General features: G+C 40.8%; 2 protein-coding genes and 1 long non-coding RNA gene across 3 annotated transcripts; 2 read left to right on the top strand and 1 right to left on the bottom strand.

Moving 5' to 3' along the window:
* The first annotated feature begins 72 nt into the window (after positions 1 to 72).
* On the top strand, positions 73 to 1,581 carry LOC119905647. Its single transcript, XR_005444848.1, has 3 exons — positions 73 to 131; positions 1,110 to 1,207; positions 1,505 to 1,581. It is a non-coding gene; the product is annotated as an uncharacterized LOC119905647 (long non-coding RNA).
* Positions 1,582 to 1,917: 336 nt separating this feature from the next.
* Positions 1,918 to 6,778, top strand: LOC119905646 (chymotrypsin-C-like). Its single transcript, XM_038722872.1, has 3 exons — positions 1,918 to 2,045; positions 6,260 to 6,400; positions 6,646 to 6,778. Exons 1-3 carry the CDS (start codon positions 1,971 to 1,973, stop codon positions 6,679 to 6,681), a joined length of 252 nt encoding a protein of 83 aa, XP_038578800.1. The 5' UTR covers positions 1,918 to 1,970; the 3' UTR covers positions 6,682 to 6,778.
* Positions 6,779 to 7,213: 435 nt separating this feature from the next.
* Positions 7,214 to 12,833, bottom strand: tmem51a (transmembrane protein 51a). Its single transcript, XM_038722871.1, has 3 exons — positions 12,626 to 12,833; positions 10,556 to 11,011; positions 7,214 to 9,853 (listed from the first exon to the last, which is right to left on the bottom strand). The coding sequence occupies exons 2-3, from the start codon at positions 10,960 to 10,962 to the stop codon at positions 9,469 to 9,471; spliced, it is 792 nt and encodes a 263-aa protein (XP_038578799.1). The 5' UTR covers positions 10,963 to 11,011; positions 12,626 to 12,833; the 3' UTR covers positions 7,214 to 9,468.
* Positions 12,834 to 14,099: the final 1,266 nt, after the last annotated feature.

Raw genomic sequence — 14,099 nt, 5'->3', positions numbered from 1 at the left:
GCTAGAAGTTGCTAACATACAGTATAAATACAAGCCTGTTCTTAACACAAGATTTAGTCACACACCACATACTAAACCTTCAACTACAGTCATGAGGAGCCTGGTGGTTCTCACGTTTGTGGTAGCTAGCGGTAAGACAGTTTCTATCTTCTTATACATTACTTAAAAGGTATTTGCTGTATTATAATCCAGATGAAGGTGGTGGCAGGAGAGGATGTCAGGCCTCACAGCTAGCCCTGGCAGCCAAGGTCTTGTCTGAACGTGTAAAAACATGTTCACTCCTACAACCAAGGAACAGCATGAACACTACTTTTTACCACCACAGCAGTGGTGTTTTCAATGACCATTTCCGATATTTAGAGAGCAGGGAGGCTGATGGCCGGAATATAATGCCGATATCAAAAGAAAGAAATGTATAATTCCATTATTCCATGCAGATTACAATCTAATATACATAGTTATCTTAGCCAGTAATGTGCTGTTTTAGATGGAGTTTTCATGAATTAATGATATAGAAAAATACATTGGGTTATGCTGTATATTTCAGAACATTACAGGTGTTTAAAGGAGACTGGGATTTGTCAGTAGTGACATCATTCAACTGTATTATTCTCTGCATTACAACAATATATACTGTATTTAAAGGCAGCCAGTAACGGTTTTAGATTCAATTTGCTGTCGTTTAGGATGGAGGAAAGGTTTTGACATTTAGAAAAGACGGTGGTGACAGAGGACATTTAAGGCTTGAAACTAACTTTTTCACCATTTCCCCAAAACTCACATTAGGGGGCACTAACATCTTTCACAGCAGCCACACTAACATGGCTGCCCGCAGACCTTTTTTTTTCCTTTTTTAAAATCGGCCTTGTAAGTGCAGGCATCACCGATGCCAATTATCTCAAAATGCCAGATATTGGCCTGATTATTCGGTCACCCGATCACTATCACTACACCACATTAGTGACACCTATTTTCACACATTTAATGTCTGAATCTTCTATATTTTAGTAAAAAGAGTTCTCCTCCTGAGCAGATATAAGGATGAGAGATGAAATGGATATGTTGGAGTGACATTTTAAAGCACGCTGTCCTCTCTTGGCTCTGTTCAGATCTCGCTGCAGTCAGACAGCAGTGGGCGCTGGAGGCATGTGTGCGGAGGCACCCTCATCTCTTCTGACTGGGTCCTCACTGCTGCACACTGCATCAAGTATGTTTAACTCAAACCTAGGGAAAGGTTGTCAATATAATCAAGTACAGTGCAATGGTTTGGGGGGGGTTCAGAGAAAAACATTGCTTACAAAAAGCTGAAGACCTCAAAGATTACCGCTTTAAAGCCGGTCAGAAATTGATTGGTCACCCAAACAACCACGCAATGCCTCTACAGCACTACTAACGACTTGTAATCCACCATCAGTTTAATCACAGTTTTATACGCACAGGCAGAAAAGTCAATACTACTGTCTAAACACCCCATGGAAACGCAGTGTCATCTGCCATCCCACAGTGACCACAAGCACAACCTGAAGACGAGTGAGGAGGGCTCGATAGCCCATAGCGCGGCTACAATCATCACTCATGAGGACTACAACCCCCCTGCTCATCCGGTAACGGCAACAGCCTCCCACACACAGCTCAGTATCACCTCATGTCAAAAGTCAAAAATGTTCCTACTTTCCTTTTGTAAAGCACATTGTAACATTGTTAAGATAATGTATATAAAATAGTGTTTATTATTATTAACATTACAAGTCTGAGTGAAGAGCATAATCGGCAGGCCACCACGTGCAAGCGCATCAGTGATCCGTTAACTGGTAGGCTATTTTTTCAAAGGAGGAAGTTGATGCAGCAAAACCTCAATATAGCGCGCACTCATTACTTCCTTAAAATGGGTGTATATTTTTTTGCCTTTTGCAGTAACGACATCTCCATGATCAAGCTGTCTTCCCCCAGTCATCTTCTCTGACACAATCATGCCCGCCTGCCTGCCAGACCAGAGCGTCGTCCTGCCCGACGGTGCTATGTCACCGGCTGGGGTCGACTCTCCAGTGAGTGATGTGACCTCAGCAGAATGAATCACTGTGAATCTGCATTACAGATTTCCACCTTGGACTTACTGAAGGCCTTCTTAATGGTGTCTAGTCAGCGTCTGTGCACCTGTCAGTCAATTTAGGTCAAATATCTTGACATAGCCAAGAATAACTCACAACCATTAATTGGTCAGAAAAATGTGACATATATTCACCTGTCTGCTGAATAAGCAGAGCTTAGATCGAACCATAACTGGGGAAGGGATTTATTTCCTAATGCAGCTACCAACTGGCACTCTATGATTATCTTTTGGCATAAATGTTATGTCAAAAAAAAGAAAAAGAGGTAGATACTTTTATGGTGCTACAAAGTAATTTGTACATAAATAAAAATGTAAAATTAACAATTGGCTGTTCATGTATACATTAAAGAAGGGATAATATTGTTCAAGCCACATCCTATAAAATCAATAGCTTTAGTTTCAAGGAACTACTGTAAATTCTTACTTGACTGAACACAGACACAGTGAGGTGATAGTTTTGACCATCACAATCAAGATAAACCTTGTTTTCAAAAATGGGAAACTCACAGTTTACTCTGGTAGGCTGCATATGTTCTATCACTAAAGAAGAAACACAAACCATGCTTTTTCTTCACTGCAACTGACTGACAGCTTACTGCCTTTGGCATAGATGTAGTAAAATCTGATAGAACGCATTGTTTGCAACCCTCTTCAACATGTGACTAGCCTGTGGGCTTCCTGTCTTTTACTGGAATTTGAGGGCCTATAAAACACTCTTGCACCATTGGACTTGTTTAAGCTGAGGTAGAAGTTGCAACAGAGGGGAGACCTTGTTAGTACAGAATCTATCTGTTAAGTTGTGCTTTACACAAGTATAAATCCAGGTGCTGGTCATATCATTAGAATATCATCAAAAAGTTGATTTATTTCAGTAATTACATTCAAAAAAGTGAAACGTGGATATTAAAGTCATTCATTACACACAGACTGATATATTTCAAATGTTTATTTCATTTAATTGTGTTGATTAAAACTGACAACTAATGAAAATCCCAAATTCAGTATCTCTGAAAATTTGAATATTACTTAAGACCAATACAAAAAAAAGGATTTTTAGAAATGTTGGCCAACTGAAAAGTATGAACATGAAAAGTATGAGCATGTACAGCACTCAGTACTTAGTTGGGGCTCCTTTTGCCTGAATTACTGCAGCAATGCGGCGTAGCATGGAGTCCGATCAGTCTCAGGTGTTATGAGAGCCCAGGTTGCTCTGATAGTGGCCTTCCGCTCTTCTGCGTTGTTGGGTCTGGCGTATCGCATCTTCCTCTTCACAATACCCCATAGATTTTCTATAGGATTAAGGTCAGGCGAGTTTGCTGGCCAATTAAGAACAGTGATACCATGGTCCTTAAACCAGGTACTGGTAGCTTTGGCACTGTGTGCAGGTGCCAAGTCCTGATGGAAAATGAAATTTTCATCTCCATAAAGTTGGTCAGCAGCAGGAAGCATGAAGTGCTCTAAAACTTCCTGGTAGACGGCTGCGTTGACCTTGGACCTCAGAAAACACAGTGGACCAACACCAGCAGATGACACGGCACCCCAAACCATCACTGACTGTGGAAACTTTACACTGGACTTCAAGCAACGTGGATTCTGTGCCTCTCCTGGGACCTTGATTTCCAAAGGAAATGCAAAATTGACTTTCATCAGAAAACATAACTTTGGACCACTCAGCAGCAGTCCAGTCCTTTTTGTCTTTAGCCCAGGCGAGACGCTTCTGACGCTGTGTCTTTTTCAAGAGTGGCTTGACAACAAATGCGACGGCTGAAATCCATTTCTTGCATACGTCTGTGCGTGGTGGTTCTTGAAGCACTGACTCCAGCTGCAATCTCTCCCACATTTTTGAATGGGTTTTGTTTCACAATCCTCTCCAGGGTGCGGTTATGCCTATAGCTTGTATACTTTTTTCTACCACATCTTTTCCTTCCCTTCGCCTCTGTGCTTGGACACAGAGCTCTGTGAACAGCCAGCCTCTTTAGCAATGACCTTTTGTGTCTTGCCCTCCTTGTGCAAGGTGTCAATAGTCTTTTGGAAAGCTGTCAAGTCAGCAGTCGTCCCCATGATTGTGTAGCCTACAGAACTAGACTGAGAGACCATTTAAAGGCCTTTGCAGGTGTTTTGAGTTAATTAGCTGATTAGAGTGTGGCACCAGGTGTCTTCAATATTGAACCTTTTCACAATATTCTAATTTTCAGAGATACTGATTTTGGGGTTTTCATTAGTTGTCAGTTATAATCATCAAAATTAAAAGGACAAAAATTAAACACTTGAAATATACCAGTCTGTGTGGAATGAATGTATACATTATACAAGTTTCACTTTTTGAATGGAATTACTGAAATAAATCAACTTTTTTCTAATTACAGTGAGGAAAATAAGTATTTGAACACCCTGCTATTTTGCAAGGTCTCCCACTTAGAAATCATGGAGGGGTCTGAAATTGTCATCGTAGGTGCATGTCCACTGTGAGAGACATAATCTAAAAAAAAATGATGATTGATTGACTGATATGATTTTTTAACTATTTATTTGTATGATACAGCTGCAAATAAGTATTTGAACACCTGTCTATCAGCTAGAATTCTGACTCTCAAAGACCTGTTAGTCTGCCTTCAAAATGTCCACCTCCACTCCATTTATTATCCTAAATTAGATGCACCTGTTTGAGGTCGTTAGCTGCATAAAGACACCTGTCCACCCCATACAATCAGTAAGAATCCAACTACTAACATGGCCAAGACCAAAGAGCTGTCCAAACACACTAGAGACAAAATTGTACACCTCCACTAGGCTGGAAAGGGCTACGGGGAAATTGCCAAGCAGCTTGGTGAAAAAAGGTCCACTGTTGGAGCAATCATTAGAAAATGGAAGAAGCTAAACATGACTGTGAATCTCCCTCGGACTGGGGCTCCATCCAAGATCTCACCTCGTGGGGTCTCAATGATCCTAAGAAAGGTGAGAAATCAGCCCAGAACTACACAGGAGGAGCCGGTCAATGACCTGAAAAGAGCTGGGACCACCGTTTCCAAGGTTACTGTTGGTAATACACTAAGACGTCATGGTTTGAAATCACGCATGGCACGGAAGGTTCCCCTGCTTAAACCAGCACATGTCAAGGCCCGTCTTAAGTTTGCCAATGACCATTTGGATGATCCAGAGGAGTCATGAGAGAAAGTCATGTGGTCAGATGAGACCAAAATAGAACTTTTTGGTCATAATTCCACTAACCGTGTTTGGAGGAAGAAGAATGATGAGTACCATCCCAAGAACACCATCCCTACTGTGAAGCATGGGGGTGGTAGCATCATGCTTTGGGGGTGTTTTTCTGCACGTGGGACAGGGCGACTGCACTGTATTAAGGAGAGGATGACCGGGGCCATGTATTGCGAGATTTTGGGGAACAACCTCCTTCCCTCAGTTAGAGCATTGAAGATGGGTCGAGGCCGGGTCTTCCAACATGACAATGACCAGAAGCACGCAGCCAGGATAACCAAGGAGTGGCTCTGTAAGAAGCATATCAAGGTTCTGGCGTGGCCTAGCCAGTCTCCAGACCTAAACCCAATAGAGAATCTTTGGAGGGAGCTCAAACGCCGTGTTTCTCTGCGACAGCCCAGAAACCTGACTGATCTAGAGAAGATCTGTGTGGAGGACTGGGCCAAAATCCCTCCTGCAGTGTGTGCAAACCTGGTGAAAAACTACAGGAAACGTTTGACCTCTGTAATCGCAAACAAAGGCTACTGTACCAAATATTAACATTGATTTTCTCAGGTGTTCAAATACTTATTTGCAGCTGTATCATACAAATAAATAGTTAAAAAAATCATATCAGTCAATCAATCATCATTTTTTTTTAGATTATGTCTCTCACAGTGGACATGCACCTACGATGACAATTTCAGACCCCTCCATGATTTCTAAGTGGGAGAACTTGCAAAATAGCAGGGTGTTCAAATACTTATTTTCCTCACTGTATATGACTAAATGGCTCAACAGGCGTGCCACATACAATACTTGAAACATGATTAGCTTTGGCATTAAATGCCACCCTCTAACTCTCTACCCTGGACCCATTCTGCAACAGCACCCCACTTGTCCCACCGAGTGACCCTCCCTCAAAGCAAATTCTTGTTTCTTGTGTCTTCCCCATAGCCAGCGGACCTCTGCCTGACATCCTGCGGCTGGCTGCCAGTGGTTGGCCATGATACCTGCTCACAGCCAGACTGGTGGAGCATCCTGGCAACAGACAAGATGGTCTGTGCCGGAGGTGATGGCATCACTGCTGGATATAATGTGAGTTCATCCAAGGGTCATCCTAAGATACAACAGTAACTGAATTGTCAATTACAATGATCCCTTATGTCATCTGTAAGATTTCCATCTGGTACAATAAAAAAGGTTCGGGGAAGATTCGAGTGAACATTTACTTTGAAATGGTGTAACAGGAGAATTCATGCATGACTAAGTGATAGCTGGTAGCCATACCACCTTAGTGTCTGTACATAAACTGCTCACCAACAGTGTGTGCTGACCCGCAGGGAGACTGGTGGCCCTCTGAGTTGCCAGAACCCTGATGGCTCCTGGGATGTCCATGGTATGGTGAGTTTCGGATCTGGTCAGGGCTGCAACGTCTTCCAGAAGCCCACTGTCTTTACACAAGTCAACTCCTACATCAACTGGATCAACACAGTGAGGAACATTTTCATTTTGTGATTAACTTCCCAGCATAAACAATGTAACCTGAAGCAAACAAATGCCTTGGCTTTCAAAAACAGGAAGTGAATTATAATTGCATTTTCTATTGTTAACTTTTATTGCTTTTGTCAGCAATCAAAACAACTATGATTTATTATGTGCCATCTCATTTGTTTAAAGCAAAGTAAAAACATGTTGTTTGAAGTGCAAACAAGTGGATTGCAAAGCCATTGTATGTCAATGTAAACTAAAGTACTGTCGATTTCCTGTCTTCAGCTTACAAAATAGTAGCAGCATATTAACTAAGAATTGGTCAACAGTAACAAAGTTAGAATATATGGATTTTAAAATGTTCAGGGGGTTATGGCACACCAGTCAACATGCAATTATACACAATTATTCACAGCAAAATTCTTCTTAAATGTTGGGTTAATTAACAAATACGTCCTTTTATTTCTCATAAAATATTCATAAGATACATTTGTTTTCAATCTTCAGAAAAATATAGCAAGAAATATCATAGAAAATTCTATTTTCACAGTAAATAAAAAAGAAATATAAAATCAATTCATAAAAAGCATATAATAAAACTAAAAACAAACAGTATGTTTCAGGCACTCATCTAATTAAAACAGAAAGTGACTGTTAAATCAAAACACTCAATGTTTCATCAATGTAAAACATTTTGACTACATAGAAATAACATAGAATACATAGAAATTATTTATTTTAATGGTCTTTTGTAAATGAGGTACAATACTTGCAGTATTGAACATGATACAAAGAATTAAACTTAGAAAATGAACTGTATATGTTGTTTCTGACATGAAAGTGACCTTGTAGTTTTGCTTGACAGAAATTTTAATTCAATGACTGATAAATCCCTCCATTTGACTTCAGCTGTTCATATCTAAACAAGTCTAACCTGAAGAAAAAAAGAGAGTTCATTAACGGGTATTGATTAAAAGGTGTTTGGTGATGGAACTCAAACCATTTCCCTGAACAGAGAGTCTTTCTCTGCGTACATCATGAGTGAGAACAGGGCTGCAGGCTGTGGTTGAAGGAATGGTGATGAGCAAGCGAGTGAGCAATAGTTGCTGTTATTACGGCGCAGCTGCACAGTCAAAGAGTCTTTCTGTTGGTCATCTCGAGTAAGGACAAAAACAAGCCCAGATAGAAGCGGGGACTACACTACTTCTTTCACAGCTCAACAGTGTTCACCATGGCTACAGGGAAAAGGCTTTCAACCCTCACTTACTTTCTTCTCTACCCACTGTCTGCAAGAGTAAAAACAACAATGCAATGGAAGAGCAACATTAGAGCACAGGTTCAGTGGTATAATGTATTCTGAAATGTTTTAGGAAGAGCACCAAGGCACTTCAGTGTGTACCACTGGAAGCCAACCTCTGCAATCAGTTAGCATTACCTCTCCTTGAGACCTTCAACGTCCTATAAAATGGATTCATCCCAGAAAGTTATTTCTTTTAAAAAGTAACCCAATGGTGACCTTAATGGTGACCACTGGTGCTGCACTGGTTAAGTGTAAACATACATTTCAACCACCGAATCCATTGTAGATGTTCTAACAGCCCCCTCCCGATCTCTCCCTTAAGACTGTATGGTTGAGTCTCATGAGACATGCTGACGGCCTAGCACAAAGCATCAGAGAGACAAAGTAAACAAGCAAATAGTGAAAAAAGTTTAGAATTCAGCAAAAAAATAAAATAAAACAGCTGTGTTTCTAAGTGCAGCAATTTTAATTGATTTTGGACCTGAATTACCTACTCAGTAAAGAAACACCCACAACACGAACAGCTCAAGTCCCACCCCATTTTCAAGCGAGCTTCCATTCCACCAGCCTTGGCCAGACCACTGGCACTGTACAGAGTTTCTATCATTTATCTTTCTGTGAAGAGAAACAAAAAACTAGGGTTTTCTCTTCTGTTATTACTATAACCAAGATAAAACCAGCGATATTTTGATAGCATTCAACTACTGGATTTCCCATTACATTTTTGTAGAGTGCCTTTGGCTAAGAGTCATGGGAGCTGTAGCTGATACATGCCAAGGCTTTGTTTTACATTGGTTAAAAATAGTCGATTCTTTAGTGGTGCTGTCCAGTAGATTACCATTTGTCAAAACTCTCTCATTTTCTGGAAAACTCTGCAGGGCCAGGAAAGACAATACAGGTCAAGCCAGCTGAATACACACAGCAGTTATTTCACAAAATGACTGTCCTGCACATATCTATTTAAGTGTGCACATAAATCCTCACTATAACCGCTCATTGATGTCCTATGATCTTTTCAGCCATTAACTCACATGTACAGTCCCCGTGCACTGTTCACTGGGCAGCTAAGTTATAATAAAGATAATGCACAAACAGAAAATGACTTTCACATAAAGGAAAACTGCATTTGGTGTGTGCTTTTAACCTAATGTGCCACAGTGTGACAGAATCTGTCAAAGTAAGGAAAGATCCCGCAATTTCCATTACTGCCTGTCCAACTTTAGAGGTCCAGTGAGATCCAAAATAAAAAATTAATAAAAAAGGATTGTCTGCAAGAGGAGCCACCGTCAGGTCTCGCCTTAATAAGGCAGATCCAGATGCACAAAATGTGATCATGGAATTCCAGCAAAATGTTTAAACCCCAATCAGCTTTATGTTAAATTGGAGGCACTTTATCTTCATACAGCGGCGGTGGGGTAAGTGGTTCTATACTGATTCCAGGTGTTGGCTGAGAGTTATCAATGTTTTTCATGTGTAACTTCTCTGATTTAATCCTGCGGATCTTAATAGGGAGGAGATTGCGGCTATTTTTCCCAGGTCTATGAATTGATGTGGAAGCAGCAGGAGCAGGCTGGGATCCGGTAGTTGTGTCCTCTGACCCCTCAAATTCATACTGGACACCATCAACTTGGACCAGGTCATCATAGGATGGTAGCTGGGAGTTGCTTGGGCGATGGTTGCTCTGACGGACAGGGTACTGGCCACTGCCTACTGCCTCTTCATAGGTGGGTACAGCGTAACGCTGGGCTTGCTCTTCAGCCCTATAGGTATTTATACAAACATAAAGATATCAATGACACACATGAATCATTATGTGTACACTGCCAGGTACTGTACTGGAACTAATAAGTAGGGAATAATGTATTATTATTTAATGTAAAACATAAAATTGTATTGCATGCAAATCACTTTTTGTGATTACTGTAAAATATCCACTAGCTAGTGAGAAATATTCCTGAAAGCTGTCCACCGGACAGTATGGACTTGACAAGCTATGTCAGTAAATCAAACATGGATGTTGCTAAATGGATAATGTGAATATGTTAGATTCTTGAATTAAAAAGGAAGCAAGCTGTTTGCAGCCAAGTTTCAAGTCTCAGTGAAATCAATCTGTGCTTTAAACGGTTTTATCCTGAAGTCAGTAATGTAACATTGACAAAAAGAATGCCAGTATCCTGGATTATCTATCCAATCACTGATCATTACAATGCTCTTAAAATAATGTTATGTCATTTTGTCCAACTGTGACCCTTATAATAGAAAAAAGGTGGTGTAATATTTTAAGAAAACTTTTGAGCAGACAAAATAATGTTCAAAAGAAATCCACCAGCAACTTTGTCTCACATGTACAAGATTGGTAGTTTATGTGGCCAAAAAAAATTATCAAAGTCATCTTTGGAAAGAAATGTTTTCAATCTTATGGTCCAAATGTTGTTTAGCTAGAAAGCTATGATTGGACTTACGTTTCTCTTTCCTCCGGCTCCCTAGCTACCACTCCTCTGTGGTTCTGGACCTCCTGAAGTCTCTGCTGCTCCCGCCGTTTGTTCCTCAGTCCCAGACACAAGGACAGCAGCAGCATGACCACCCCAGACCCCGCCAAGACAAAGGCCACAGAAGACGCTTTACTTTTCCTGCTACCAGTATCACCATTTCCTCCTGAACTGCTGCTGCTATTACTGGTCATGTCCGCAGGTACGACACTCCACACAATCATCACAATGCCGAGCGCAACAAGTCCAACCCCCAGAGCACATAGTGCATACTGAGAACCTGAGTTTCCACTGTTTTCACTGCTGTTGAGGTTATTGTTGTTGCCGGCAGTGCCTCCTCTGCCAAGGGGGCTCGGTGGTCCACCCACACTAGAACGCATCGTGTCGGTCACTAAACTTCAGTCAGACCAGCTCCAGTGAGGTCAAAAACTGTGGAGAGAAAGGCATGTGAGGTGGGACACAAGAAATTTAAAACCAACATCACATACCCGCAGAATGTAACAGAAAACAAACAAAACAAAGACAAATTTACAAACATTCCTACCAAAAAAACCCCAATCTAATTCCTGTCCATTCCTGTCTGTAAAATAACACTAACCCTGAAAAGACACAATATCTCTTTATCTTTAAGCTGGTATCAGAAGTGGTATGACTCTCACCAGTCAGCGCTCTACTGTTAAGTAATCTGTGTAAGTATTACCAAACATTTCCGCTCAGAGTATTTGTTCTTTATGAGAATCCAAGCCCATTTTTCAGTAAGAGAACATAAATCTCACTGTAGTAAAATACCTTTATAGAGGATTCTAGGAATGGGTGGGTTGCATGGTAAAAATTTAGAGCAGACTTGCCTTTCAAAGTCACTAGTTACATAATGTCAACACATTGCGAGGATAAGAGGTACGATAAGCGCAGACATGGCGAGTGTAAAACAAGAACCTCAAGAAGTATGACTTTCTTCTTACTTTTTCCTTTTTAAAAAACTATTGTATTGATCATTACAAACGTTAAAAGTAAACAGTATTATTTTACTATTCATTAAACGTTTGTACACGGTGAAATGATTTTCTGAAATGCATTGAGCATGACCAATGAGCATATTTTTCCTGCATACTTAGAACATGCCACTGATCACAAGGCCGCCCTGCAGTGAGACTATTTTATTTTGATCTTTGCTGGATCAGGGAGTAGAGGAGGACTACTGGGACTCAAACAAATGCCCAAGAAATGAATTATCTACATATAACCTATGTGACCACTCAAGAATGTAAGCATTAAATACTCACAGAGACATATCCTTGGATACACACCAACAAAGTATCTTAGTGTGTAGTCTGCAAACATGCCTAGGCCTCGTGGGGGGGGGGTGCGGACAGTAGGGAATACCCTCTCACCAAAGAATGCATGGCATGAGACTGAATTATGCCCATCATGACAGTTGAACACATGCAAAAATCTCCAGATTATATATGAAACTGGCGTGTCATGCTCATAGACTGCATATAAAAAAAGTCATGCTTCACACACAGTCACTCACAAGCCTGTTACAGCAGAGTAGTGCAATCCAGAGGTGCAAAGGGACATTTATGTGAAGATGCCACACAGCATGGGCGTGTGTGGTTCTTCTTACAGTCCAGCCTAAAAGGTACAGAGCAGGTTTTCACAGTAAAGTATGTGAAAACTTCATTCAACAAAGCTCTGTACAACATACAGTGTGAATGACCGTGTCTGGAGTGGAATTTCCAACACTAAACAGTTCTGGCTTTGTTTTAACTCTTTTATAGCTTGGTTCAGACAGTAACAGACGCTGGGGTGTCGACCCTGTTTGACCATTCTGTTCTCACAGTAAACGTATTTTACCGTTGTTTCGCCAACACCGCCGCGCAGTAACGTTTTACTAAAACCCCGGGCGGGCTAACGTTACTCACTTTGACCACAGCAGGATGGTGTAACAGAACCTTTAAAAACGGTGGCTACTGTGTAACTTTTAGCAACAGTAATAAAAATGGATAACTCAACGAACGAGAGCATCGGATCCACACTCACCTTTACATCGTGCGACAATAAGTATTTCTCGTAGCTTCTTCTTTCCAATGTTGGGAGGTGTGGCGTTTGTTTAAACCCTGCCGACGCCGACGGGAGTTTCTGTGGCATAATTTGGTCACATATAGCGTTTAAGGCTCGGGATTCATTCACTTTCTTCCCAGACGGATGGACCCAGGACCCAGGCCCCAGACAGGGAGAGGGAGAGCAGAAGGGAGGGGACTCAGGGCTGTACTTCCAGTTTCATTAACCCCTTCACTCTCGGGGCTGTTGCTAGATGGAGACATCTAAAGTGTGTTGGGAGATATTGTGGCTGTTTTGCCTCTTGCATTTAACTGCTGTAGTGAAATGTTCTCCAGTCGCTGGCGTCTGTCGACTGAGACATAAAGTGGCCTACTAATCTTTAAACACCCTAGATGATTTGCATTGAGTTTTACTTTCTTGCACTGGTCCCTTTATTTGTTCTGCCTTGGAAACTGAAAATACACCCAGCAGTTTAGATTTATAATATCATATGATGACAAAGCCAGTGGGTAAGGAGAGTTTGCAAATAGGCCTTAAACATGTCATAGGGGGTTTCCTGGAAAGAGGGATAGCCTAGTTCTTCAAAGGTGTAACAAAAAAACAGTATGGGGGATGGGAGTCATTAAAGCCACAGCCTACATTTATGTGAAAGATATACAGGAAATTAAAACATTTCAGGTGTGCTTGTGTTGTGCTAAAAACACAGTAATGTTAATAACAACACAAGTCATATCTAACGTTAAGATACTTTCACCGACTACTAGCCTATATACTTTAATATCCAAAGACCAAAAGCATAACAAAATTGGGGAAGAAGAAGGACTGCTACATTTATAAATGACTATGTGACCTCTATGGATGTGACACGTGCACTCCCTTATGGCTTTCCCTCAAGCTCCACCTCTTGTCTTAGTCCACAATGACCTAACAGCAAGGTAACAGGTACAGACAGTAGGCTACATTTCCAATTAAATAATTCCAAATAAATGCTAATGGAACCCAGACACAGCATAGCAGGTGTGCTGAAACATCCCATTTGTCCAGCATATGCTTGAACATATAAAGAACGTTTTCAATAATAAAGAAATAAAAAATTAATATTTACTTGGGTTTAAATGTAAATCAAGAAATGCTTTTAAACTCAACACAAGTAACAACAATGTACTCACCACAGTAGGCCCTTTTCACAGCAGACGTTGACTTTTCATAGTGGGAAAAACACATTTAACATTAATAATGGCTGTGTTTCACTCAAGTTTCCCAGCAAGCACAATAGCAGCACCCATAGACTGATCAGCTAAATGGAATTCAGCCATCATTAAATTACATCATATTTATTTAGCCAAAAATGTAGTCTGTGAAGATGCCCAGAGAAATTTTTTTTCGTGTAAATGCAATAAAGACACTGAAAACACTGTGAGAATTGGTGTATCGTATGCAGATAGATGCATCG

Source organism: Micropterus salmoides, unplaced genomic scaffold (assembly GCF_014851395.1).
Source record: "Micropterus salmoides isolate LMB-PRFRI ecotype aquatic unplaced genomic scaffold, ASM1485139v1 Ms_hic_scaffold_16, whole genome shotgun sequence".
Classification (NCBI taxonomy): Eukaryota; Metazoa; Chordata; class Actinopteri; order Centrarchiformes; family Centrarchidae; genus Micropterus; species Micropterus salmoides.
The sequence above is the reverse complement of the archived record's forward strand: the minus strand, read 5'-3'. Positions and strand labels throughout refer to the sequence as shown.